At 44.0% G+C, this 27718-nt stretch overlaps 1 protein-coding gene across 1 annotated transcript; it reads left to right on the top strand.

Annotated features, from left to right (window-relative positions):
* Window positions 1–13: 13 nt before the first annotated feature.
* lypd6b (LY6/PLAUR domain containing 6B) lies at window positions 14–19588 on the top strand. The gene is made up of 5 exons (XM_076998330.1): window positions 14–203; window positions 17723–17856; window positions 18081–18179; window positions 18379–18509; window positions 18807–19588. The coding sequence occupies exons 2-5, from the start codon at window positions 17751–17753 to the stop codon at window positions 18975–18977; spliced, it is 507 nt and encodes a 168-aa protein (XP_076854445.1). The 5' UTR covers window positions 14–203; window positions 17723–17750; the 3' UTR covers window positions 18978–19588.
* The last annotated feature ends 8130 nt before the right edge of the window (window positions 19589–27718 follow it).

Here is a 27718-nt window from a genome sequence, read left to right as displayed (position 1 = left end):
CACACACACACACACACACACAGAGGCACTTTAGTGAAGCGTCAGGTCGCCGGGAAGTTCACCTGCGCTTGGACCACGCCTGCAGACCAACCCGCCTCACTGGTGTGTGAACCAGCCGCTCGGTGTGTGTGTGTGTGTAATTCTGTGTATTAAGGGAGAGATTCTGTCATTTCAAAGTTCGCCGACGGAAGATTGGCTCTAAGGTAAGAATACGTCATGCTTTAAAACTTCCAGTGATATATAATGAACATGTTGACACTTTTGGAGACTTTCTTACGATATTATTCCACAATTCGATGATTTCTCGGTGTATGAAAGTAGCGGTTGACTCGTTTAAACACTGGAGACCGAGAAAATATCAGTTCGGTTTTGTTCGAAGTCTTACTGATCGGTGGATCGATTTGAGGAAGAGACCGACATGAGACTGGGCGTGTAACCGAACCGGGTCGGTTTCACCTAACCAAGTGAGAAAACCAGTACAGTACACATATTATCTATAAAGAAAGCAAACACAGTATGTTAAGAAAGTACAGGACAAATTCAGCTGGAAGTCTGAAGAGCAACCCAACGATTCTGAACCGCGTATGACAGTTGTAGGGTCCTGTGTGTGTGTGTGTGTGTGTGCGCGCGCGTTCGTGCGTGCGTGCGTGTGTGTGCGTGTGTGTGTGGGTGCCCCCCGAAAAGACAGACCTTTAGGTGACCCCTGCCACAGAATGTCATTCATAGTTTTAATCCCCCCAAAACCATGCACGTTCAGGTTTGGTGATGGCTGCAATAAAATACGTATTTAAAACAGCAATGTCCCTGTTTCCCCCGGTTTGATCTAATACACGCTTTTAAGATGTCTATTGAGCAGGTGCAGAACCCATATGGCAAATAGTTAAAGAGCAACAGGATATCAGATTAGTGGAGTTTACATGTTGGCTTTCTTCCTGTCTAAGGCAAAAACCTGATATTTGTCACATAATAAAATTATGGAGCTTTTTAGACTTCATATCTTAAAGTGTGTTTTATTAATAATGTCTAAAAACTTTTGAGTTTCACTTGTGTCATTGTATTAATAGATAGTGTTCGGTGTGTCTTGCTGAGAAATCACACACTTACCAGTCCATCAGTCTGAAAGGAAAGGAAATGTATTTTTTTAAAATATTCCCACTCATGTCACTTTAGCACAAACACCTTGTTCCTACATGTACTGATAACCCTAACAGACATGTGTATTATAGGCGTAACTGTATGACATTTAATATATCAGCCTGTAAGCCTTAGAAAAGTTTTATTAGACATATTTTTACACAGCAGTATCACTGCTGGGTTGTGAAACGTCCAACATTTCCAGACATTATCAGTCCTCTACTCAGACAGTAGAGGAAGGACTAACACTCACTGTGCATGCTAGCAGACTGGCTATATACTCTTAACTTCTGAAAATGTGGGCTGTTAAACTACCTTGCTCTGCTCTGCGCCTTTCCTTTAAGGTACAATGTTGATGGTATTTACTTGTATTTAACTTCAGTGGTACTGAAGATTCTGATGTTCAGTCAGTAATGTTCAGGATGTTTAAGTTCGCTCTTCTGAGTATGGAAAACTGACAAGAAACTGAAGAAAACATTCCAGCTCCTTTTTAACTGATCTTATTCTGTCTAATTGCATATACAAACCACATATATCTTGCATTACCTGATGGCTAATTACTACCAGTTACAGCTGGTGTGTTGAACAGCTGGCTGGGTTAAACACACCAGCCTCATTTATACCTTTCCAGCTGCCACAAATCTCCACCATTGCTTTTTCTCTTTTCATCATTCTGCCATCAACAACCTCTCTCTCCTTCCCCAGTTCTCTCTTGCCTCTCTGTCTCCATCCATCAGTCAGTTTTCCGTGTGATGAGACAGGAAGGAGAACTCCTCCTCTCCTCTTACCCAGCTGTCAGTCTGGAGTCACTCCCATGCAGTTGGAGCACGGGTGGAGATCACAGGCGGCCTTGTTCTCTTTGAAGTGCCCCCTCTCTGCTTGAAGAGATCTCCAGAGCCATGGAGCCTCTGAGATATGAGGCCGGTTCCATTAGGCTGTCAGAGCGGACTCTCCCACTCCCGAGCCATCTTTAGAGTCGGGTTTCCGTGTCAGGAGCCGTGCGTCCCGATAACATAAAGTGCAGTTCACTCTGCCTCCTCAAACGCAAAGTCATAGTGGACGAAAGACGTCAGTGAGGGGCTGCGGTGTGTTCTGGGCTGGGCCTTTAGGTTTTAAGCTCTGCTCAAGAAAAACCAGTTTAAAAAGGCATAAAAACAAAGATTAACACTGAAGTCAGACCATCCTTTGCCTGCAATGGATGGTTTAAGGCAAGAGTTTAACATTTAATGTTTTAAACTCGGTTCACTTGTTAAGGAATGTTTCTTTTAAATCCAGCAGTGTTTTACAATTTGGCAAGACTTTTACTCTTTTTGACTCTTTGACTTGTAACTCTTTTAGAGATGTTTTACCTGGATGTTAAAGTAAATACATATATACTTAAAGCTAGCATAATGTCATTAAAGCATAAACCTCAGTTAATTCCATAACTACATCAATGGTAATCATTCTTTACTTGTGAGACTGTATTTAATAAGAATGGGATGGTAAGGCTACTCTTTTGATGCCAGTCAGTAGACTGTGGATCCTTTTGTTACCATTTCATAGACAATAGTTTATTGCTTTACATTTTTAATAAAACACTTTGGATCAGCCCCACTTTGATTAAGTTTTGTTCTTCTTTGATTAAGTTTTTCCTCCACCCTGCGGTGAGGTCTGTGTCTTGGCCACGCCTCGTTCAATCAAGCCAAGTGCTTTGGAATGTAGAAAACGGTCATGTTGTGCCAATTAACTTTTTATCACTTGCTTACAAAGAAGCAGCTTCATTATGTTGGAAGCTGGTTTGGAAAAAAGTCTGCAGCTGATGAAAGATCCAGGGGGACAGATGGAGAGGGAGTTCTGTGTGGATGTGGTGGGGAAAACCACAGACCCTGGAGAGAAAAACACAGCAGCAATGACACCATGTGCCTAGAAACGCTGCTGGTATCCGACACTGTGTTTACCGACGCCGGTGCTGGAGTGGCCCTGTGCCACTTTAGTCTTTTGTCTGTTCTATTGGCCCCATTTTAAACACATTCAGCGCTTCTGAAATCTCGGTACCAAGAAACACTTAGATGTTCAATGGAGTACCAAGATCTTCTCTGACGGTGAGCTGAATGGCCCGTTGAAGGTATACTGTGTTGTGTTGGGTTAGAGTGTGACAATAATTACTGGTTTCAAACCCTCTGCCATTCACAGAAGCGACGATGATTTACTGTAGCGAATCTCATGACTCATCTTCTCTGTTCTGTTTAGGCAGCTTGAGAGTTTTCTGGGAGTTATTTCTCTTTCTGCCCACTAGCATGACGTGCAAACGCCTTTTGCTAAATAGATATTTGGGTTCTCTTTAAGTAGAGGTTTGCTCCATGCCCTGAAGGGCCCTGAAAAATACCCTCAGCTCCCTCGAAGAAAAAATATGTCCTCAGCTATTTGAGCTCATCTAAATGTAGACTGTTATTATACTGAAGCAAATGGCTCCTTCCCTTGATAGTCCATGACATCATTGTTTTGGAGGGACATTATTTCGATCTTGGAACTGGGTTGTTCCCCAGGGCGGCGTTTCTGTTTAGCTCCGGTGACTTGTGAGTCTTCGTCTGCTATGCTCAGTATGTTGCATAAGTGCGGTCATGTCAAACATATTGAAGTTGGTGAAGATGTTGTGGTGTGTGTTCTTTGGCAATGAAGAACAATATGGGTTATAAAAGATAATTATTTTTTTGTTTCTTTTGTTCACAACTCTGTAAATCAAAGTTGTCTTCCATGGCCATAACGGGGCAGGGATACTATGAGTTGTTTAAGTGCTGTATTTCAACTGCTAGGGTTCCTGTTGGCCTAAAGTGCACATTCTTGTTTCCTTATGCTCATAAAAGACCTCTTAGCTTCCAACAGACACATTTATAACATTTTCCTTTCTTGCTCACTGTTCCACATCCTTCACTATTCAGACCATAACTGTTTACATTTTACAACCATTAGGATTTTCTTACAACTACACTTTGAAATCTGGTACTTAAAGGTAATGCACAATTGTGGGGATTTTATCTTTATCTTGACTGTTGTATAGGTTGGATGGCATGCTACTTCAATCACACCAAAAGAGGTCACTACTGTATTAAATGTAGAGGGAAGATAATTTTTTATTGTTTTGCAGAGTGAATGGATGTGTTTGTTCAAGGTTGGTGCACAGGTCAGCGGGGGCAGGTGTTGACCTGCACCTCCAGCACGTGTAGATGCCTGAATGTGGACAAGAGGTGACCTGAGGGTGCAGTCGGTCTGCTATTAGTTCTGGTACAAACGTCTACATTTCAGTACTAAGTCAGTTCATTGGAATTTGATTAAACTTTATTGTCTTTATGCCAATACAGGGATGTACAGTATAACGAAACACTTATCAGGGTATTTACCAGTGCAACTGTAGGAGTTGATGATGTTAATAACGTGGTAATATCTGATAGTATATTGGAATAGTTAACAATGTAATTACTGCAGGTTAGATACAGTAGTAAAGTTTTACAGATCATTGTCTTGACATGACATTGTGCTGATTATGCTCTCTAGATCTTGTAATGCTTTCTGCTTTAATGCTGTTAAGAAGTTCCAAATCGGACATGCCTGAAAACAGACATGACTTTGCAGAACTTGATTTAGAGATTGAGCAGTATTTGATGTTGTCGTCACCTCTGAGGTACACACTCACACCTGCCGTGTGGATGTCACATCCAGGTCTGTGAAGTTCATCAGGTACACAGTGAACACTGCTGGCCTCACGTCCTGCAACAACTCAAGATAAGAGCTGCCTGTACTCACACCAGTTGAATATCCACGCATCTCCACTGAATTACCTTGGCTCTGATCCCAGGTCAGACAGCTATGGGATTTTATTTAATCTTAACAAGGGATAGAGCCCAATCTCTCATCATCTAAGGAGATTAGATTGGTGCAGCATCAAATCAGCACCGACAAAAGCCCTGGCTGGGGTAATGGCCACTTGGGTCTGCGTGTAGGGCTCCCAGACGCAGTATTGTGCCCAGTTAATTAAAGGCCTTCGCAAAGCCCCTGAAAGAGGACCAGGCATGCTCCAGAGTAAATTAAATTAATCAAACCCATATTCCAGCAAGTTATACAGCCAATTAAGTCTTTACTCCAGCACACAATAGCAAAACACATCTTATTATACTATAACATTAAGATTTAAAAGTTTCAGTTTACAGATAATAGGCAGTGAGTGATTGTGTGGCTGCTATATAGAAGATTATACAGAAGACTATATAGAAGGTGGTTTTGAAAATCTCATTTTTTTGGTTTGTTGTGTAAGCTGACCAATCAGATTAGGAATCGCTTAACAGATGATTGTCGTGAGTGTCATGAATTATGGCTTTCACATTAGTAACATCATTCATGTGCTGTGACTAATCCAAACTTAAATATTGTCTATTAATTCAGTACAGCTCAGACTTTAGCCATGTGACATTCATTCATGGTTCACTGCCGTTTTATTACAGGCATGTCAGTATATCAGTATGTAGCAATATACTGAAGCCATAGTTTTGACCATGGAGTGCAGACTCATGTCACAGAACACAGTGTGAATCATGTAGATGACGGTGCTGCTCTGTCAAGGACAAATCAGAGAAGTGAACTGGTGTCTCCACACCAACCAGGAACGTAGGCATCTGCTGTGTGGAAACCATGTTGGATGAACCTTGAGTTGTGAAGGCAGCTTCATCTTCTCAGCGCTGACGTTGGTGACACCTGAGCCGTGGTTCTCCACTGGCTTCATCCAGTCCTCCGAGGCAGTGGACAAACTCATCTCCATTTCCTGCCCGGGCGAACTCCACAAAGAGAGGCCTTGTTCTGGGACCGTGATCCCCCTGAACCCACAGGCCAGTGAACAGGAGGGCCTCTCAGAGGCTGATGGAGGAGGGGGGGGGTTTGGGGAGGGGTGAGTAGGGGTTGTATAGGGTGTAATCAGTTGGCCAATTAAACAGACCCTGGTCTCTCACCCTCATGTAATGAGAGAGCTATGCACTAAAGGGTTAGTTTCTCATAAGAAAGTGATGAAGCATTTGGGCTTGGGACACTGACATTGTGTTACCGTCATTTCAGCACTGTTATGCCAGCAACAATTATGACATACCATATTTTTAAAAATTACTCTGGAAGTATAATAGAATTTTACCAATTTTTCTTTTTCTTTTAAACTGTCATGGGAGGGGAGAGCCGTCTGCTCAACGTCTTTTCCTGGTTTGTTTCTCAGGTCCAGTGGAGACGATTATCTCGCTCTGGTCTCCAGATTTCAGCTCAGTGGCTCCTTTTTTTACCATTGCTTCTTGACCACTGTTACATACAGTCATCTTGCAAATTAATTTGATCAAATCTGATTCTTCTGAAGATATAACAATCTTGTGGAATATTATCATCTAGGAAGTGAAAGTTATGCAGTTGAAAGTCTGGTTAGTGCTGGAGTTTTCAGTATTCGGTTCAAGGTGCACGCATGTAGAACTTTCAGTATCGGCTTTAGAATTCCCTGACACAGCACCTTTGGGTTTCCCCTACTCCCAACACACACCTGATCCAGCTCAACAGGTCATTAACAATCCCTCCATGAGTTATATGGGCCAACGCTGTGGAAACAGTAAGGTATGCACTTCTGTGGTATGCCAGGAGCAAGCAAACGCAGGTCTGGTTATAGTTTGTTTTTGACGGTGAGGAAATCAAAGAGGGCATTATCCTAAACTCTGAAAGGCACAATAGGTTTTAGTGTGCTAGATATTGTGTTTCATCTCTGAAGGTAGAGGAATGACCAATCCCACTGAACCCCTTGGCATCAACAGGGTTCGTCATCACATCCTCTGGCTTCAGTGGCATCTGCTGCTCGGACCTGCTTTGGGAAGCTAAATTTGTTCCTTAGAAAACCCAGAATACTGCCTTATGTATTTCACATATATTCTAACGTATGACAGCGGCGTGCACGGCGTGCAGAGAGCATCGGAAATGACGGCAGGTCGTTTCTGATTATGCCAGTGGTGTTGATCTCACTTCTTCCTTCTGAATCACATCAGTTCTGTGTGGCTTTGTTCTAAAATCTTCCCAGCTACATTGGAGCTGCAGAGATCACTGCACTGCAGGCCTGAACTGAACTACTGCATTTTTAAACAGTTGATTCCATTTTTAGAGATCAAATTGACATTTTCGCTTCCTGCTATTGCCTGTTGGTTGATTAGTGGAGTGTCACAGAGCTGTGCTCTCTAGTCTAAAATACTTTAACTCCAGCTACGGGTGGGTGATGACCTGTGTTTTATTTAATGTCTTGATTATATGTTTCGGTCCCCAGATCAAGTGGGGCGTTTTACACTTTGGTCCATTAATTCTTCACATCCTGAGAAGTCCTGAAGCAGCACAGAATGACTCGTGCTGTGGTTTAACAGCCGTGTCACGGGCCAATTTGTACACTCTGTTCTGGGCCATGACATAATGACTCGATCCAATCAGAGATGATCTACTGCAGGGTGCTCTCACGATCGTAATTCACCACGGCCTCTAAACACGAGTGCCCGGAGGAAGGAAGCATTTCTCCTGTCAACCAGATGATACACGGTACGCTGACGCAAAATCTCTCCTCCTTGTCTTTAGTTTCAGTGTGGCCTTTATAAAGTGTGGCCATAACTGTGTTACCGTTACCTAAACTCTTTTCATATTTTAATACGGCCTCATTCCGGTGGTCAACCATTTAAACTCGTTTAGCGTTGAGGCGTGTGACCTCTCTGTGATCCTCCTCTTCAAGTGCTCTTGGTCCTGAATGTTCATAGGTGGTTCATGTGACCAAGAAAACCGTTTGTTAATTTGGTGCAACCTGGAACCTGCAAATCAGTGTTTATTTGTTTGTGTGTTTGTTTATTTGTTTATTTATTCACAGCTGTTGAATTCATAAACGAAGTCTGTTGCTGTATTTAATGCAAACTTTATTTTCATTGTTTTGGTTTGGTCAAAGTGTAGACATAGTAAATAATGTGAATCTGTGGAGGTGTAAAATTGTTTAAAAAAATTTAAAAGTGATTTTAAGCTGACCTATAACAGTTTATAATCAATCAATCAATCAAAGTTTATTTGTATAGCGCTTTTAACAACTCAAGTTGTCGCAAAGCAGCTTTACAGGGTTTACAAGGTTAACAATACTATGGGTCCAGAACCCTAATGAGCAAGCCAAAGGCGACAGTGGCGAGGAAAAACTCCCTATGATGGTGAGGAATAGGAAGAAACCTCGGGAGAACCAAGACTCAAAAGGGAACCCATCCTCCATTGGGCGGCCCGTTAACACACAAATACACAAGTCACACATAATCCACACAATCAGACTAGGTAAAAGGTAGAATTGAAAGTTCTGGGTTTTGATATTGTCACTGTAAATGTCTGTTGATGAATGCCAGGTTTTCATTCCGTGTCGGAGCAGTGATATATTATATTATTATATATATTATATTATTATATATATTATATAACAAACATAAGACAAAAGTTTTTTTCTTTTAAGCTAAAAAAATTGAAAGAAAGGCAATGGAATTTTCTGGTTAGACAGGTACATATTTTTGGATTATATATTACTATTAAGAATTATAAAAGAAATGTAGAACTTGTGTGACCACTTTAAACAAAGAGGTGGGAGAGTATTTACATTGATCTGATTGGAAAAACAAACTTCATGCTTCAAACCTGTAAGTATCACTCATGCAATTCTTATGCAAATATACAAAGCCCATTATACATGATACAGTTTTGTATTTTAGTCTTGAACACACCTTAACATCAACTAAACACCTATAGGTCAGAACAAATCTGTTTCCCACTCATGACTTCACCTGCGTAGTACCTTTACTTGAGGAAAAAACCTTTTTTGCTTGCTTGCTTTGAGAATGTAGGATGTAGTTTCAGTACTGAATGTCTCTCCTAAATCCTCCAAATCTTCAGCAGCATTCAAAGGGTCCCAGCAAGTAGGTCTCAAACGTTCCATTTTTGTCCTCAGCTGTGGTTCTCGTCCTGCCCGGCCCATGGAGGACAAACGTCAACAAGCCCTTCACAGCAGGGAGACTGTAGCCCTTACAGCTCTTTTACATGTTCTTTCATTCCTGTCGAATTGTCCTGGGGGTCTTGGTGCTTTACAGCCTAAACGTCGTCTACCCCTTCACTTCTTCTCTTGGTCAACGCTGACAAACGAGAGAGAATGGATGTGCTCGGAAGGGAGTCGTAAAAGTCGTCCCAGAAAGCACCTGTGGGCTTTTATATCCTGGGCCTGTTTGTTAAGCTCTGGCTGCCTTTTCTCTGCCTGTGGTGAGTGGGTTGACATTTACAGTGCGAGAAGAAGAAATGCAGTATTTGGAGTTGAAGAACCTGTTGAAGAACCTGTTGCTTCACGTGAGGAGCTCCGCCTGAAAACTTCAGACATGTTTGATTCTCAGAAACTCGGACAACAGTTTTGTCAGATTTCACAGGAATGAAGTCGTAAGTTCAGCTGTGAGTGCTAAACCTGCATCTCTGATCTCAATCATTTGCTGTTCATATGGGCCATCAAATCCATTTGAGAAACATTGAGGTTTTACCTTTTTTAAAATGAGATGATTTTTTCAAGGCTCATTATGAACAGTTGGGCATCTCAAGAACCTCATTCATTCATTCGTTCATTCATTCTTTCATTCAAATTCTAAATGTATTCTACAATGTATATATACCCAAATACAGCCCAGCAGGGTGAGTCACTAAACTGTGTCCTGCTAACCTGAACTGGCATGTCCAGGATGAGGATCTTCGTGATAACTTCGTTTTGTTTTTTGTTTAACTTATTTGAATGTCATTGCAAACAGTAATTTGATCTGGTTTATGTCTCCCTTGATAGGGGCTTCCCATAACAAGTGTAATTGAGTGTCCCATGCTTACCTATTCTGTCCGATGCTGTTTTAACTGATAACAGCTCTGTGTGCCAAAACAGATGGAGGGGTGATCACGCCATGCAGGCGGGTACACTGATCACCCGGGCTGGGCACCCCGTGTGGGTGTGTTCTCTCCTCACAGCCTTATATGGAGTGCACCATGTCAATCATTTATAGGCTGTGTACCTGGGGCAGTCATGCGGTCTTGTGACCGGAGGGTTGTGGGTTTGATCCCCTTGGCCATAACTGAAGTGCGCAAGGCACTTAACACCAACTGCTCCCCAGGCACCGGGCTAGGGCTGCCCACCACTCTGGGCATGTGTGCACCACAGCGCCCTAGTAACCACTAGTGTGTGTGTGTGTGTGTGTGTGTGTGTATGTGTGTGTGTGTGTGTGTGTGTGTACCACAGCCTAGTAATCACTAGTGCGTGCGTGTGTGTGTGTGTGTGTGTGTGTGTACCACAGCCTGGTAATCACTAGTGCGTGCGTGTGTGTGTGTGTGTGTGTGTGTGTGTGTGTGTGTGTGTGTGTGTGTGTGTGTGTGTGTGTGTGTGTGTGTGTGTGTGTGTACCACAGCCCCCTAGTAATCACTAATATGTGTGTGTGTGTGCGTGTGTATGTGTACCACAGCCCCCTAGTAATCACTAGTGCGTGTGTGTGTGTGTGTGTGTGTACCACAGCCTAGTAATCACTAGTGCGTGTGTGAGTTCTCACTGCACAGAAGGGTCAATGCTGAGGACTAATTTCGATTGGGGTGAAAATCACAATTGACAAAAAAATAAATACATTTGCTTTGGTTTGTATAGTTGAGTGGTCAGAAGTGTTTCAGTGTTTCAGATCTGGGTAAAGTGGCTGGAGACAGAAACGAAACAAGAACTCCAAAACCACCTTGACTTGGGCACCATGGAAACCGCAAAGCCAGAGGGTGAAACAGTGATGATCTGGTTTCATGTTCACATCATAAACAGTCCTGAGTCTTTCTGTTCACCTAAGACCACAAAATCCAAACGGAGTCTAAAGCGTCAGGTGGCGAAGCCCCTCGGGCTCGTGTGAGCCAGCGAGACGCTCACAGGGGCGGGGCTACTGCTGTGTACATCTCTGCAAAGGGGAGTAGCAGAGTCTCATGAAAACAGAGCTGTAAATCTGGTACCTGTGACACTTCCTGCAGTCCAGCCCACAAAGCAAGTTCACAGGCCGCTGACATCATCACGTCACTAAGAGTTGAACACTAGAACCAGAACACTGATGCTGTTTAGTTAGTCTGAAGTAACAACATTTAAATTTTGTTTTTTAGAGGCCTTTAATTTGCATAAACCATGTTTTGTTTGTTGGTTTGTTTGTATTTTAACTGGGTTGAGACTGTTCAGGTAAATAGATTCAACCTGAAGCAATATGTGGAACTGACATGGTCTTTGTCTCCTAAAACTGCAAAACAACACTGTAAACAATAATTAAACCATCACCCCATCAGCTACCAATAACTGCGACTGGTTTGGGGGGAGAAATATTTTGCTACTGTGGTATAACTTCAGGGCCAGACTAATGTTCATAAATTAAGCTTTGTATTTTTATGGGCCTATAAACATAATACCAGCTAAGAACAGCAATTCTTCATTATGATATCTCTTACCTCTGTTTCTTCATGATGATATCTCTTGTGCAGTTCTGTCCTACTAGAATATGATTTCCTGTTCCTGGCGTTCTGCTGTCCTGATACAACACTGATTGTAAAGCTATGAGGGGCTTTAAACTGAGCAGTTCTCTACATAACTTGGATGTAAGAAAGCACTAAGTGAAATAGTAGAGCAGCTGTATAGTAGAGCAGCAGGGAGAACTGATGTTCTCTATATGTGTTAGTGTGAAGGGTGTGGGGACAGAGATGCATATTTGGAGTGTTTCAATTCTCCAAAGTTAAGACACTGGGGAGGCACACAGTAGCGATCTGGCTAAAAGACAAACCAAGGCAGTAGCGCTGGGAGTGGTGTGAGTGTGTGAGTGTGTGAGTGTGTGAGTGTGTGAGTGTGTGTGTGTGTGTGTGTGTGTGTGTGTGTGTGTGAGGTGGGGGGGTTGCGCATGTGTGTATGTGTGTGTGTGTGTGTGTAAGGTGGGGGGGTTGCATGTGTGTGAGGTGGGGGGGTTGTGTGTGTGTGTGTGCGTGAGGTGGGGGGGTGGCACGCGTGTGTGTGTGTGTGTGTGTGTGTGTGTGTGTGTGTGTGTGTGTGTGCGTGAGGTGGGGGGGTGGCACGTGTGTGTGTGTGTGTGTGTGTGTGTGTGTGTGTGTGTGTGTGTGCGTGAGGTGGGGGGGTGGCACGCGTGTGTGCGTGTGTGTGTGTGTGTGTGTGTGTGTGTGTGTGTGTGTGTGTGTGTGTGTGTGTGATTGAGCTGGGGGGGTTGCGTGTGTGTGTGTGTGTGTGTGAGGTGGGGGGGTCGCGTGTGTGTGAGATGGGGGGGTTGTGTGTGTGTGTGTGTGTATGTGTGTGTGTGTGTATGTGTGTGTGTGTGAGGTGGGGGGGTTGTGTGTGTGTGTGTGTGTGTGTGTGTGTGTGTGTGTGTGTGTGTGTGTGTGTGTGTGTGCGCGTATGTGAGGTAGGGGGGTTGCGTGTGTGTGTGTGTGTGTGCGTGTGTGAGGTGGGGGGGTTGCGTGTGTGTGTGTGTGTGTGTGTGTTTGTGTGTGTGAGGTGGGGGGGGGTTGCGCGTGTGTGTGTGTCCGTCCCTTGGTCTATGTACCTGCCGCACCATGACAGTTTGATTCTTCCGTAGTTCGGAGGGAATTTTTATCTACATTTGTACTTTCTGTTACATTGTTGCATCAGTATCTCAGGTGTTTAATATTCAGCTACAGAGTATGTGTTGTGAGAAAGTACCCCGTGATGCCTGAACGTACCCCGTGATGTCTACCTGCTTCAAAAGACGCAGGAGAAGTTGACGTTCTTTGTACTGCGTGCATTTCTGGGCTGACAGCATGGCTGTTTACCCGCAGGCAAAGCATGTCAATAGGGGGGCAGGTCTGCCTCATTATCTGAGCTATTTGTGTATAGGCATCGAGAAAGAGACCTCAACCATCATATTCTTGTTGTTGCGGTTGGTTTGTTGTGTTTGTTTGTTTGCTTTTTGGGGAAAGGTGCATTTTGAAGCTTTCAGTTACTCACATGTGGTCTTTGATGTTGAGTAAAGTTGTTTTATCCTTCACATTTTTACAGACACAATTCAAAAGATTGCAACACTTGAAATGTTGCATGTCACCCAGTCATCCTGATTTGGTCTGGCTATAAATGCTGAGGATTATTTGAGGATTATTTGAGGATTATTCTGCAATGCATAAAATTCAAACAAGTTTAGCAGCATGTTGACTGTGTGTTCAAGAAGCAATGAAGGTCGTTTGAGCTTATTGTGAATGGTTTGGCAATGCGTGTTCATAAATTCACCGGAGGGGCCTTGAAGAACAGATAGACGTCATCAGACCTCTGGGCCCTAGGACATTGCTACCAGCTGTGCCTCATCGCTTTCTTAGATGTTCACAGATACACTGTTAGCTAGCTTTGTCTTAGTCTTCAGAGCTCTGATGATGTGCAGTACAGTAACATTACAGCAGCAAGTGTGTGTCGAACACGGTACTTGTAATATAACCTAGAATGAAACAGATATGATACGACCAACGGGGAGTTTGAGTGCTGGGGTGAAGAAACCAGGCAGTGCTCCTGCGTGCACTCACATGTGGAGTTGGCCACCTTACAGATCAGTAACCGAACGAACACAAAGTGTAGCTGCATGAAAACAAGTCATTAGCGCCTTCATGCAACGCGCTGCTGATGGAAGCCAGATGGCATGTGAAGTGTGCGGTCAGGTGCTCGTTCCAAACAAACCCCTCTGGAAGTCTCCGGAACTCTCCGCAGCTAGAAGCTGTTAAACCTTGCAAAAATGTGAGCCCTCCTGCCAGGTGCATGTTTGGAAACGATTGTCACCGTGGCAACACTTCTCCCATACCCATCATGGTAGATAGAGACCGCTCCTAGCGACACGGCGAATCTGAGAAAGATTCTGAATTACCTCCTGGTTTGAAGAGTAGATTTCTGTTTTGTAGTAACCAGTTACAACATGCTGGTTATTTCTTGAAAAGACAAGCTTATCAGAATCTGCTTCTCCGAATGTGTGTTTAGTAGGTGTGGGCGTAGGAGTGTAATCACTCATTAAGAATGTGTAATAATCATTCATTTGCTAAATCAGATTGGTAGGTTTAACCAGTGTGTGTTGCCAAGTGCATGGATTTTTTTCTAGGTTACAGTAAGTGGCCAGTTAATCTATGGTTGTTGATTGGGATTCGTTTGATGTAATGTGAGGTTGTGTGTGTGTTTGTGCACATATGCATGTGTGTATCCGTGGATCTGTGGATGTGTGTGTGTTGTTTGTGTGTGCGCTCGTGTGTGTGTGTGTGTGTGTGTGTGTGTGTGTGTGGGGGGGGGGGGGGGTAATTACCTGGGTTATACCTACTGGCTTTACACTTGCCTGCTGAATTGACACAGGGGGCCCAGGCTCCCACCAAGTCCAGTCAACCAATCAGAACCCTGTATTCTCAGGAAGTTGCAGGGTCACTGACTCCTTTGCGACCCTGTAAGGCCGGAGCTGAAAAGGGAAATTGGCTCTCAGGCTCTTTTCTCCTTCATTAGAGAATCTCATGCAAGGCTGTCTCACTCATCCTAGAGCTCTGTCCTCACGCTTCACGGTTTCATGTTTAACTCCATGGCATTAAGGTAAGACTCTGTTTCACGCAATCTGGATATGGATACATTTCTGATTTGCTATGAAGTGTTTACACTGTTGGCTTTTTTCCCATTTAAAGCAGTCCTGTGCTTCTGTAAGCTATAAAACTAGCATGTCTTGCTTGTTTATGTAATTTAGCCAGGGGTATTTTATTTGGTAAAGTATTATCATTGGAAGTTCAGGCTTTGTTGTTACCAAATGTTTTACAAAGCCCTGACATTCCACATGCCCACAGACACAGACGAGCAGCAGTGTGCTCATTTTACCGCGTCTGCGGAGGGAGACTATTACTCAGACGTCCGGCTGGGCTGTCTGGGCTGTCTGGGCCGTCTGGCCAGTGGGACGATCCAGGCCAAAGATCAGATAGTTCCTGCAGCACACAGAGGAGGTGTTCCTGTCAGCCTTCAAACCTGTCGGGCAGCAACGTCTCCGAGACCCGTTTACATTCCACCCTTTTCCAGTACCAGCATGACAAAGCAATTAGGCCCCTGATATAAATTCCAATGTCCAGTTTCCTTTGTTGCTGGTCTTCCATTAGTGTCCAGAAGCACTAATGCAGTAATTGCTTTATTTGACACCGCTCTTCAACGCTCGTGGGTCCTCTTCAGAGCTTAAAGGCCACACTTCAGCCATTCTTGTGTTTAGGCAGTGTGCTCTGAAGGCTTGTGTGTGGTAGAAGGTCAGCTGAAGACTCCGTAAGAACCACCTACCCCAGCATGTGTCTCGCTCTGTGCTGAGAAGATCTTGGTCCTGCTGACCTGTGAGTGCTAAGTGCCCTTAGTCTGTTTATCCTGCCAGGGCTCTCAAGCAATCACTGTCAACGACGTAATTCAAAAACACTTCTGTCTGTGCTTAGAAGCACTTGTTGTGTATAGAGATAAGGCACACGTGTCCAAGGCATGTGTCCATGACACGTGTGTCTAAGACGTGCGTCCCACTGATATTTATGCTAAGGTCAGTATTTAGATTTATTTGATTTAACATGACAAAACTACCTGTTGATCAAAGCTGCAGTGAGTCTGTCTGAACGGAGGTCTAGGGAGAGTCACGCCACTCTTTATCACAGCGTGCGGGGACTGCAAACACTGGCCTCGCTTAAAGAAGCGCACAGAGAGAGAACTCAGATGTGCCGTCTGCTCCCGAACGCAGCAAAGCGATATGTATGAGGAGCAGTTGAGGGCAGCACCCTGGAGCGCCCCCTCCAGGCCACACTGTGAGGGGGTGTTAGAGCGTGATGGTTCAGACTGAGTGGCTGCTGTATCCAGTCTTAATGAACAGCCCGGGGCTCACAACACTTATCTGCCCCCACATAGAGCCGGGGGGACGTGGTGGAGCAGGGACAGGGGACGCAGTGCACACGTCTCCCTCCTCACAGGACAAGTCTGCGTTTAGGTTCCTGTCCCTTTAAGCGTGTGTCCATGCCCATAATGATTAGGGGCTTTTTCCTTGTGTGTACTTTCACACGACCTCATTCAGCTGGTGGCGTTTTTCACTTTATTTGAACATGACAAAATGAGAAGTCTTGATGTTTTTTTGCGATCTGTTATCGGGTCAGTTTTACCATAACGTTTACCCAGCAAATTTAGTTTTAACTAACAGGAATCAAAAGGAATGATGTAATCCATGGCAACTGGATTCTTGGTAGCAAACACAGTGTAAACAGTGAACCCGGTGTGTAGAATTAACTGCTGAGTATAAGTGGACATCATCAACATAAACGTGGATTACTTCATGATCCATGATGACGCTAATTAAATACCAACAGAGGCAAATGTGGCCTGAAAGGCTGAACTTCATACTGGTGAACATGTGCATGAGATTCAGATCACGCTTCCTGAAGCCAGGGAAAGGTCAAAAGGTCACGCTTGTTCTACTTCTTTGCTGGTCAGATGTGTTAACATTAAACATCATTCCAAACACAGTCCACCTCAGGTGTCTGTGCGGTGCTAAGATCACTTCTGTCACTCAGTGACTTTATTTTCATCCCTTCATCATCTTTCCGGCGTCCGTATTCTGTATAGCTAGAGTTCTGCCTTGATTACTGATGCCTGATTTAATTTTGCCTGTTAAAATGTGACGTTTCAAACAAACTGAGACCGAATAACCTGACTGACAGTGCAGGGGGGGTTATGATGTGGGAATCAACAGTTTCTCACCCAGTAGGGTGCATTAGGGGGACTTTCTGATCTGGAGATCTGATATAGCCTGAAATGACAGTGAAGGAGCTTATTAACCCTCACTTTCTCTTATTTTATATTTCTAACTTGGTCAAATCAAACGAAGGAATCAGTTCTAAGAGCTGAACGATGCTCGGATGAAAACATCAAGTAATTACTACTGGGTCATTCAGAGGCTCTTGGTGATCTTTCTCTTCATATTGCTTGTTTCCTTTGTTTACTGTATTCGATGTGTGTTTCTTCTCTTGTTTGAGGTTAATGTTGCAGCTTATGTGAACTGTCAAGCCAAACCAAGGCACTGTTGGCTGTTGCTTCAAGTGGCATGAAGTGCGTGTCTGGCCATCTTCGTTTGAAGGCCACGCATGGTCATCGTCTGGTTCAAACTTGAGGCTTATTTGTCTTGTTTGACATCTGGTGTCTGTATTTCGTTGCACGTAAACGGTTTGTTTGGGGACGTTTGGCACTGCCATTGCCTGATCCCATTAAACCACCTCCATGCTTTGTACTGGAGGCCTGGATGTTGGTCTGGGCTAAAGGGCCCTTACTCTGAAAGGGTCATGATGCTAATCCCAGTGTAGACTTGAGTTTAACCACTAAAGGGCTTTTTACCTAAATGGGGACTTTTATTGCCTTCTTCATCTCTTTTCCGAGTGCATTTTAAGCCCCGAATGACCGTGTGGAAATCATTAAAGTGCTTGTGAACGTAAGGCACGGTATGACGACGTCTTTGTCTTCACCGGTGTGTCTTCATTTCAGACGTGGCCTCTCCAAAGCCTGCGTAAGCATGACCACTGCCACGGCCGTCTACCTCCTGGTCACCTCCGGCCTGCTTTCTGCTGCCGTCAGAAGCGACGGCATCAACTTCTACAGTATCAGGCCCCCAGAGGGAGGTGAGTGGCTGAGGTTTACTTTTGGAAGTTGGAGGTTTTTTCTGTCTCATCCAGTTTCACGTAAGCTTCCACAGCATAACGCTGGAAGATTAAGTCCTAACAAAGAGCCTTTAACACTGTGTAAACCACACGCGGGCCAGTAGTATTTTTACACCGTGCCCTGGCATGGTCTTACCTGTGTCTGGACACACTCTGATGTGTCTCCAACTCACACACCTGTGCAGCGACCCCGTATCCCAGAAGCTTCAAGTGCTTCACGTGTGAGCAGGCCTTGGACAACTACAGCTGCAATCGCTGGGCTGAAGACAAGTGGTGTCCTCAAGGTGAGGGACCCCGGCTTGATGCAGGACGTATCACATTCCCCATGATACAGTCCCCGTCCCTTCTAGTGCTCACAGCACATCTACAGGGAGCTCAGGGTCCGTGTGTGTGTGTGTGTGTGTGTGTGTGTGTGTGTGTGTGTGTGTGTGTGTGTGTGTGTGTGTGTGTGTGTGTGTATATCTGTCTGTACTGTTCCTACAGATACACAGTACTGTATGACAGTACATCACTTTGGGCCTCGTGGGAAAACCAAGTTTGTGACTAAACGGTGTGCAGGGCTAGAGGACTGCAGTAGAGCGGGCTGCAGTCGTCATGGAAACACACACCACACGGTGAGTTAACAAACACACACACCCCATCCACACGGTGAGTTAACACACACACACACACACACACACACACACCACGTTGAGTTAACACACAAACACATGAACTCTCGTGCAGATATGAATTATTCATGGAGCAACCCATTTTTCATTTAATATATCTACAAATCTTACTGCTCAATACACATTTATATACATTATACACATCTTTAATACCCATGTAATGTGATGCCGAGTTTCTGTTTGATATTGTTAATAATCCTGTCTGTTATCACCTGGACTTTGTGTCTCCTTCTCTTTCAGGAGTGTGTCTCGTGCTGTGAAGGTTTGGCGTGTAACGTGGAACTTCCCACTAATTACACCAATGCAGTGTTTGTGCGGGGTCTGGCCTTCGGATCTGCTGCTCCCGGTGGTGGCCGATGGGATTACACGCTGCTCATCAGTCTAGCCCTCGTGGCACTATTCCAGTTGTGACACTGACCACGAGGACCTGTACTGCACCCAGAAACGTGGGCTTGCGGGCCCACTCGAAGGGTCCTCGGCATGAAGAGAGCTCCCAGGTCGGTATGGAGGCAGTGCTGGCGGTAGACACGGGAGAACTTGTTGAGTTGCTCGTGAGGATCAAGTCTGTCAAGGAGACGGCGTAATCGTCACGCAGCCATATTAACGGACCAATGGAGGCAGTCGGTGGGAAAAGAGACGCCGTCTCACTGAACCGACGGTTCTGCCAATAGACGCTGAGGTCCAAACCAAGAAATCAACGAGACTTTGCCAGTGGAATGGCAAACTTTGCCAGTGACAACCACTTGCCAATGACATACTAAACAGGACAGAAGAAAGGAAGTGAATTATTTAGCTGTGAGGGGAATGTTTCCCCTCAGTAATGCTTCATTGGGTTTGTATCGAGCGTACTGAAGCCCAAGTTCAGGACGAAGGGTCCATGGGAGCATGAAGTGTCTGAGCACTACAGCATGAAGACAACGAGAATGTCGTCATAGCTTTCAAAACAATGTGGAAGTCACCAGAAGAGACCATTGATGGGGGTGTGGAGGGGTCACCAGTAGAGACCATTGATGGGGGTGTGGAGGGGTCACCAGAAGAGACCATTGATGGGGGTGTGGAGGGGGTTGGACACCTTTACATGCCAACTGACTGCAGCCTCTCTGTCTGTGAGTAGGTGTTTTAATGTTTATTGATAACGGTCTACTTCAGAGGTACCGCACAAAGAATCGAGTTGGTTTACTGTGGTAGTGGTGTAGTAATAAACTACAGAAGATGTTTAACTTTTATTGTGCACTGAATATCTGTGGAGTTGTTTCTTTTTTACCAGTGATGATATGGATCAGTAATAATACATTAATTTAATGAAAATTGACAGTATTTTTAAATAAAATACATTTTGAAGAACATGGTGGCTCCTTCTTTAGATCTAAAAACATATACAATATACTACGTTTGGGGGGATAATGAATCAGAAGTAGTCCACATTTACCCATCTGTGAAGTGAGAACACACACACACACATACATACACACACACACTAGTGATTACTAGGGGGCTGTGGTGCGCACACACACACACACACACACACACACACACACTAGTGATCACTAGGGGGCTGTGGTACACACACACACACACACTAGTGATTACTAGGGGGCTGTGGTGCACACACACACACACACACACACACACACACACACACACACACACACTAGTGATCACTAGGGTGCTGTGGTGCACACACACACACACACACTAGTGATTACTAGGGCGCTGTGGTGCACACATGCCCAGAGCGGTGGGCAGCCCTACCCCGGTGCCTTGCTCAAGGGCACCTCAGTCATGGCTTCAGGTCTGGACCCTTCAGTCACAAGACTGGTTCACTAACCACCAGACCATGACTGCCCCATCATTTAATATTATTGCTTAATTTTCTTGCATGGTTTCTGTAGTGAAAGTGATGAAACTTTGTGCATAGTTACACAGGCTGTTTGGATCCAGTGATTATGGTTTTACTGTCCGTGTATATTACTTTGAGAATATCACTTTCATGCAATGGCTTTCATTTCTTTGATGAGTTTTACTTAAATCCGTTCACAGAGGATTAAGAGAATGTCATAAAATACCTCTTTCAGTTTCAGAGTCTGTTGAATGAAACTGTGGTGATTTTTTGATAGAGGTATGACACACATAACGGACTCATTCAGAAAATCAAAAATGCAGTACATGTACAATCAACTGAGGAATGTTTTAATGAACGTGTGTGTGGTGGGCGTTATGAAACCTGTGCTGAGTGCTGTCAGCTGAAGGTCACGGCGTTCACCGCAGGGTCAGAATGCTGAAAGAAGCTCTAGTGTAAAACTGATGAGTGAATCCGTTTACTTATACAGTCAGATAGATTCAGAAGGATCTGAATCTGAATTCTTTGTCATATGCAAGTTAACACAGGTCAACAATGCAATGAAAAGTTTGGGTTAAGAAGACTCGCCATTCAACTCGCCAGAGACAGAAACAAGCAAAGAATTTAGAATAAAAACAAAAACAAGAAAAATACAGTCATGTGACATTGTTTTCATAAGTTAATATTTAAGTTCATAAGATATTAAGATAAGATGTATTATTTACATTTATATATTATTTCCAGCAAAACTCGTCATGCTGCTGTATATGTTATTGGAAGAGCTGATGAGGGAGAAGTCGTCTCCCACAGGGGACAGGGGACAGTCCCAGAGGACAGTTGGCATGGACATTTGGAGCTGTTCTGTCTAAACAAATGGGATGTCTGACTAAACATGACATATGGCCTTTCTCTCCACAGAAGTTTCAGGAGGAAATTAAATTGGTGTACATGTTTGAGGGTAGCAGCTCGTGTGTGTGTGTGTGTGTGTGTGTGTGTGTGTGTGTGTGTGTGTGTGTGTGTGTGTGTGTGTGTGTGTGTGTGTGTGTGTGTGTGTGTGTGTGTGGATTAAATGTATCATTGTATCAAGTGAGCATTCAGCGTTGGAACAGTCTGTGGGTGTTTGTACTACTGTTCGTCTGCCTGAGTGGAACAAACCTAGTAACAAAAAAGTGTGTGTGTGTGTCTACGTATGTGTGTGGGGCTCCTGTTCCTGTGTGTGTGTGTGTGTGGCTCCTGTTCTTGTGTGTGTGTGTGTGTGTGGCTCCTGTTCCTCTGTGAGTGTGAGTGTGTGTGTGTGTGTGTGTGTGTGTGTGTGTGTGTGTGTGTGTGTGTGTGTGTGTGTGTGTGTGTCCGGCTGCTGGATCTCTTTGTTCTGGTTTTATTAGGCGTGGAGTCTGTCACTCACGGATCTTGTCCCAGTCACCGTTAGTCTCACAAGGACTGGTGGCTGTTGCTGTTTGCTCTCTCTCTGGACCCCACACACACACACACACACACACACGCGCATACACACACACATGCACGCGCACACAAACACGCACGCGCACACACACACGCACGCAGACACACCTACACACACACACACGCACACGCGCGCACACATGCACACACACACACACGCACACGCACATGCACACGCACGCATACACACACATATATTTAAGATTTGTTGAAGTTCATGGTGCTATTATCTCCATAACAGACTGGCCCTGAAGTGAAGGGTGCTTGTTACACTGAGCTATGAGCTTCCACATCTAACACCTAACCAGCACCACTGCAGACGTTACTCCTGCGTCTGTAGGACAGACATGCAAAACTTAAATCTCTAAAGGAACCTGTGCTTGCTATTTTACATACTGGAGAGGAAAAAATGCTAATGAAAATTACTAAGCCTGTTACTGTTTGACATAAATGAAAATATTGCTTTTTGTTTGTTTGTTTTTGTATTTATTGTTTTTTTTTTGTATACCATAGTTTTAGGACTTCAATAGGAACCAGAAGCTGGTGTGACCCATGACCCTAAGTCAACAGACGTGGTTGCTTTATATGAATTAGCTGTCTCTGATGAACCCATGTCTAACACAAACAGAGAGGGGGTTTCCAACCAGGCCATGCTGAGCACATATGGACCTCTTTGAGTCCAGTTCTGTTTAAACCCAACTAAACCCTCTGCTTTGGCCTTATTCAGTGATTAGATCAGGTCCGTAATGGAAGCACGTTGCCCCGGCTACACTGTGTACTCGTGTTTGCTGTGTGACGGCGAGTGGAACTGAGTGAGTGGGGCAGAGTTCACTGTGCTAATTGGCTGCAGGCGGCATTTCAAAAAGATCTCGCCACTTTGTTCTGCTACGAGGACCTGAGCCGTCCGAATCGCGGCTAAGCCTGTGCTCAAAAACAGCCCTGTGTCTCTCACTGGCTCCTAGTAACACAATTAACAATTACAAATACACTAATGACCAGGAGAGTTCCCTGACAGAGGGCAGAGAGAGAGAGAGAGAGAGAGAGAGAGAGAGAGAGAGAGAGAGAGAGCGAGCAGATTAGCTTCAAGACAGGTCAAACCACAGTCCATTTGACATTTAAAGACAAAGCAAAGTCAATCTTTTCAATATAGTTTGGCTAACATTGTTCATTCAAAGATGCAGTGAGGATATACTCCATGCACGTCTCTGCCGAGGTTTGGATACGTGTGTTTGCATTACTACTACACCTACAGTACAACCACAAAAGAATTATTTCGTCAGGGTAGTATTTTCTAATTAATTACAACAAACTCCTTAAAATGCTCAATCCCTGTACAACAGGTTTGTTTATCTGGCTATGTTGTGTATGTTTATTGTAAATCGACCTTTGGTCAAATATGTCTTAATTCATTCATGTTACAGCCTTAGCATCTGGGACTGGTGAACATGTGAACATTTACATTTATGGCATTTAGCAGAACATGGCTTGAACATGGCACCAGTGTGCCATGAACATTGAACGTGGCACCAGTGTGGTCTTCACACTCCTCCAGGTTCTTTTCACCTGAAAGGTTTTTATGCCTATGGAAAGTCTTTACTGTCCTCCTGTATCGCATGTGGAGGGGCAGGTGGTACTTATGTTAAACTCATTGAGGGTCATCAGAGACCCCAGAGCTCCATCAGGGAGGTTCGAGACTCTCTAGTCCACCTTCAAGATGGAGTCCAGCAGTCCTGCTTGTGGTTCTGAGTCAGGGCAGAACCCCTGTGGTGCTGTGTAAACATGAAGCTCAAAGCAGCGGCTCATGCATGTCCAACGAGCTCTGTGATCCTCCACAGCTCCTCACTCCAGGAGTCTCCTCCGTGGGGAGAGAGGAAGTGATGGAATCTCGCACCTTCTTGTGTGCGTAAGTAATCACTCTCACCGGCACCGCAGCGTGGACACAGCTACCATTCACACCATCAGCTCGGGCTCTTTACGGGGTGAGAAGTGTAAACGGAACAGAACATAAATGTGAACCTGTCAAAGCAGTTTCTCACAAAATATAATGAGGTTTCAATCAGTTCAAAGTACATGAAGTTCTCGTCTCCTTGAAAAGTTACATGGATTATTTTCCATTCATTATCACTTTAATGATTAAGACTGGCCTTTTTGGAAAGATATATTTTTATTTACTTTTATTGATTTTATTTATTTAGTATGGAAATAAGAACTAATGTGAGCAGAAGTAAGTGCTATACCATATAGCAGTTAATCTTGAATATAACAATACCAAAAAATAAGTGCAGTTAATAAGTGTTCAGTTAATCTGTCGTCTTCATGAGTGACGGATTGGTGGTCATTTAAATACTCCACAAATAGTCGAGTCTTCAGTACTGCTGGGAGGTTCCTTCCACCACATGTGAACCAGGACACCATGTGAACATTTTGGGATTATGAGGGTGGGGGAAGGCAGAAATTGAAGGGATGATTGACACATAAAGGACAAAGACACATCATGGGTGGACATGTCAGCATGTCTCCTTCAGGAGGAGAGACTGATGAGGATGAGCAGTACAGTCCTTAAAGACGCAGGTGCTGATGGATGAGATGAAGGTCTGATGATAGCCCTGTGCAGAACAGAGCTCTCAAAGCCTCTAACTGAGCCCGGAGCTGTCAGGGCTGGTCCTGCAGGCACGGCCTGGCCACCCAAACCAACCAGCAAACACTACGAACCTGCCATGATCTGAACTACAACAGTGTGGCAGAACCCGAACGTGTCAGAACCCGAGCATGTCAGAACCTGCTTGCACACCTTTTGTGTCACGTGAGCTGTCTCTGTCTGTGTTTGTTAGGTGCATGCCACAGGAATAGTGGATATTTGATATGATAACGTTCAGGAAGCAAAAACTGTGGAAACAAATACATGTCACACACAGGACATTGTTTCAGTACATTATGAGCAATGATGCATGTCGCATGTTATTAATCAAATGCTCAGTAAAATACTAAATACTGTAAACAGAAATGGAAAAGGAATCTTAAGTTGCTGTTTTCTATAAATAATGGAAGGAAAATTTCCTTTTCCATTTTTTTATATTTATCATTAGATAAGAGCCTGCCCCTAAGAAACAAGATAAACATAATAAACCGTAATCCGTGTAAATTCTGTTAAACATTTGCCTGTTTCCACCTGAGGATCTCTGGACCACAATAGAACAGTAGATTTTACCTGATCGTCCTCATCGATTCTCACTGAAACCAGGCGGAACGAGAGGGGAACACGGCGCTATCAGAGAGGGCGTTGGGCCGTGTGCAGGCCCATGTGAATCCCAGGGTCAGTACAAGCACAGGAAGGCTGTGGGGTGAACGCTGGCCTGTCCTAGCAGAGGAATGTCAACAGCACATTTTATGATCGATCCACATCTTCCTTTTCTTTCTCCCTCTGATTCATCCGAACAAATAAACACAGACTCCACACACATATACACGTGCAGAAAATGTGTTGTACTCAGGTCTCATGACGCGTGTCAAACCTATAAAGTAATGAACCACTTAAGGATTCAAACAACCCTGTAGCAAACCAGAGAGCTGGCGTTGACCCCTGAGGGTCTAGACACGTCCCTCACTCTGTGTCCCTGTTATCACTCTACAGCACATATTCACTCTCCCCAGACGGTCAGAATAAGATGACCAGCAAAATGTTTTCTTCCTTCATCTCTCTGAGTGCTTAATATCGAAGGTCAGCAGACTTTGCTCTAGATTAAACTGAAACGTAATATGCGAGCAGATTCGTTGTGGACGGGTGTGTGTAATGGCTGTCCTGGTCATGCAGGGAATGCACTTAGACTCTTCTCTTCTCCTTAATGGTCGGAAAGATTCTGTGTCCGTCCTGTCCTCCTGAAAGGGCCTCTGTCCTCACCTACATACTCATCACTGTTGCCATTGTCTCTCGTGATGGACAGGCCGTCCACTGATAATGGGCCTGATCTTTTTCTTGCTTTCAGCAAGTCCCGTACGTCTGTGGACGGTGCCGTCCAGTAGACCGCGGGCTAACGGCCGTGCGGGATGAATCCTGCGCTCTGCTGCATTTCTGCATTCAGATAAATATGGGTTTTATACAGCCATGTGATCACTCAGTTCATCCTTAACCATTAACCACCACATGCATCTGTGGTCCAGACTGACTGGAGATACTTTTCTTCATCATGTTCCAGCTCTTCCCAGCACGTGTGAGTGTGGTCAATGAAACCAAATAAAGTCTCATATATGATTCGCTTTCTGGAGTTCTGGTTCAGTCACTTCAGAGAGACGCCTTACAAATAGCTGTGCTGAGATGAGCTAAAACTGTTTCATGCTTATGTGGATTTTCCAGCTGATCTATTTATAATACTGAGACATTTCAGTGACTCTGATGTTCTTTGATGGTGTTTGTGTGCTGTAACAAATAAACAGGTCAGGGTAATTAAACACTCTTCACTCTTCAGCTGAAGAAATATGTTTTTTGAACATTTTCTATAATTCAGTCTCTGCCCACTCCTCCCTGTCTGATCCTGACCCCCCCCCCCCCCCTCATTCCTTCATCCCAGGGTAAAGTCATCCTTACATCCTTATCTGGTGCTTTGCTATGCCTTCTGCCCATTACGTGAAACCCCATCTTGCCACAGGAGGTCGTAATTATGGGCAAAACCACAGGATTTTATGATCTACACTTTAAGTGGAGCTCAGCAATGCGTGAAATTTGTACAGAGTTCTGACATTCTTTAATGTAAAAATACGATCATCCCAGATGTGTTCATGGGTAGTTTTGGGTACTGTGGAATATCTTTTCATTTGATAACTAGTGGTCCAAAGTGTCAATCACAGGGTCCTTAAAAATTCTGCTTTTCGTGTTTTTGAAAAATATGTGTTGATAACAAGTAACCAACACATAAAAAGGTCAAAGATCAATGTATATAACATTTTTTAAAGATTAAAACTGTGTTTATAAATATATCTGGATATTATAAGTTTTCTTTTAGCAGTCTGAGTGAGCACAACACACCCCAGCCACAGAACACTCCACTATTATGTATTGGTAGTGAATTCGTTCTTTCTGTATGTTATTATGTGCCATTTCTTTTTATACTTTGATTTTATTTTAAACATACCCAGACCTTAATGCTCCTGGTGTTTTGGAAAGACTAATGTTTTGGTCTTTTTATATTTCCATGGTGCATATTTCCCCACACCGCACACATCATTTACCTCCTGGTGAGAAAATGGTTCATATTTTCAATTGTGCACTCCAGCCTCAGGGAAGTCACCTTGAAACTTCGCGAACTAAAAGCTCTAGACCACATTCATTATTTCAGTGTCTGAAAAGTATGCAGTTAAACGTGGAATACAATAGGCAGAAAAATTGCACATGATAAAGAAATATATGAATTTGATCTATTTGACCACAGATGACAACACGGACTTCCTGGAGAAGAGTGCGCAGTGTTTGTGTAGTGAGTCTGCACCTCCAAACCTGCCACAGGGACACACGTGTTCAACTATGAGTCTGTGTGGTACACAATCTTAAACACGTAACATTTAAGTGAAATGTTCACGTACTGTGCAAAAACCCAATGTTGCTTCATCCTGCATTTCAAGTTGTCCTAAATCATTAAACTAATGGCTAGATGAATTACACACACACACTCCGTGCAGCCGAAGATATATTGTAATTTTATTTTAACTCCCAGGTGAGAGTTTATTTAGTTGTAACTTAATTATCGATCTCGATTTTTAGTAAATATTTCAACGAGCAATTCAAACGAAAATCATGTTTTATATTTAAAAGAAAATGCTAGTAATGCTCGTGTAACTACCCCCATCTGTGCGCCTGTAC

The sequence above is a fragment of the Brachyhypopomus gauderio genome, chromosome 3, assembly GCF_052324685.1.
Source record: "Brachyhypopomus gauderio isolate BG-103 chromosome 3, BGAUD_0.2, whole genome shotgun sequence".
Taxonomy (NCBI): domain Eukaryota; kingdom Metazoa; phylum Chordata; class Actinopteri; order Gymnotiformes; family Hypopomidae; genus Brachyhypopomus; species Brachyhypopomus gauderio.
Note: the sequence above shows the minus strand (reverse complement) of the source record. Positions and strands in the feature narration are given on the sequence as shown.

What these genes read in the sequence shown, in the direction of transcription:
- lypd6b (XM_076998330.1), top strand. Translation starts at nt 17,751, where the DNA reads ATGACCACTGCCACGGCCGTCTACCTCCTGGTCACCTCCGGCCTGCTT. An exon ending in TATCAGGCCCCCAGAGGGAG is followed by an intron (nt 17,857 to 18,080) that starts GTGAGTGGCTGA and finishes ACACCTGTGCAG; the next exon opens with CGACCCCGTATCCCAGAAGC. An exon ending in AGACAAGTGGTGTCCTCAAG is followed by an intron (nt 18,180 to 18,378) that starts GTGAGGGACCCC and finishes CTGTTCCTACAG; the next exon opens with ATACACAGTACTGTATGACA.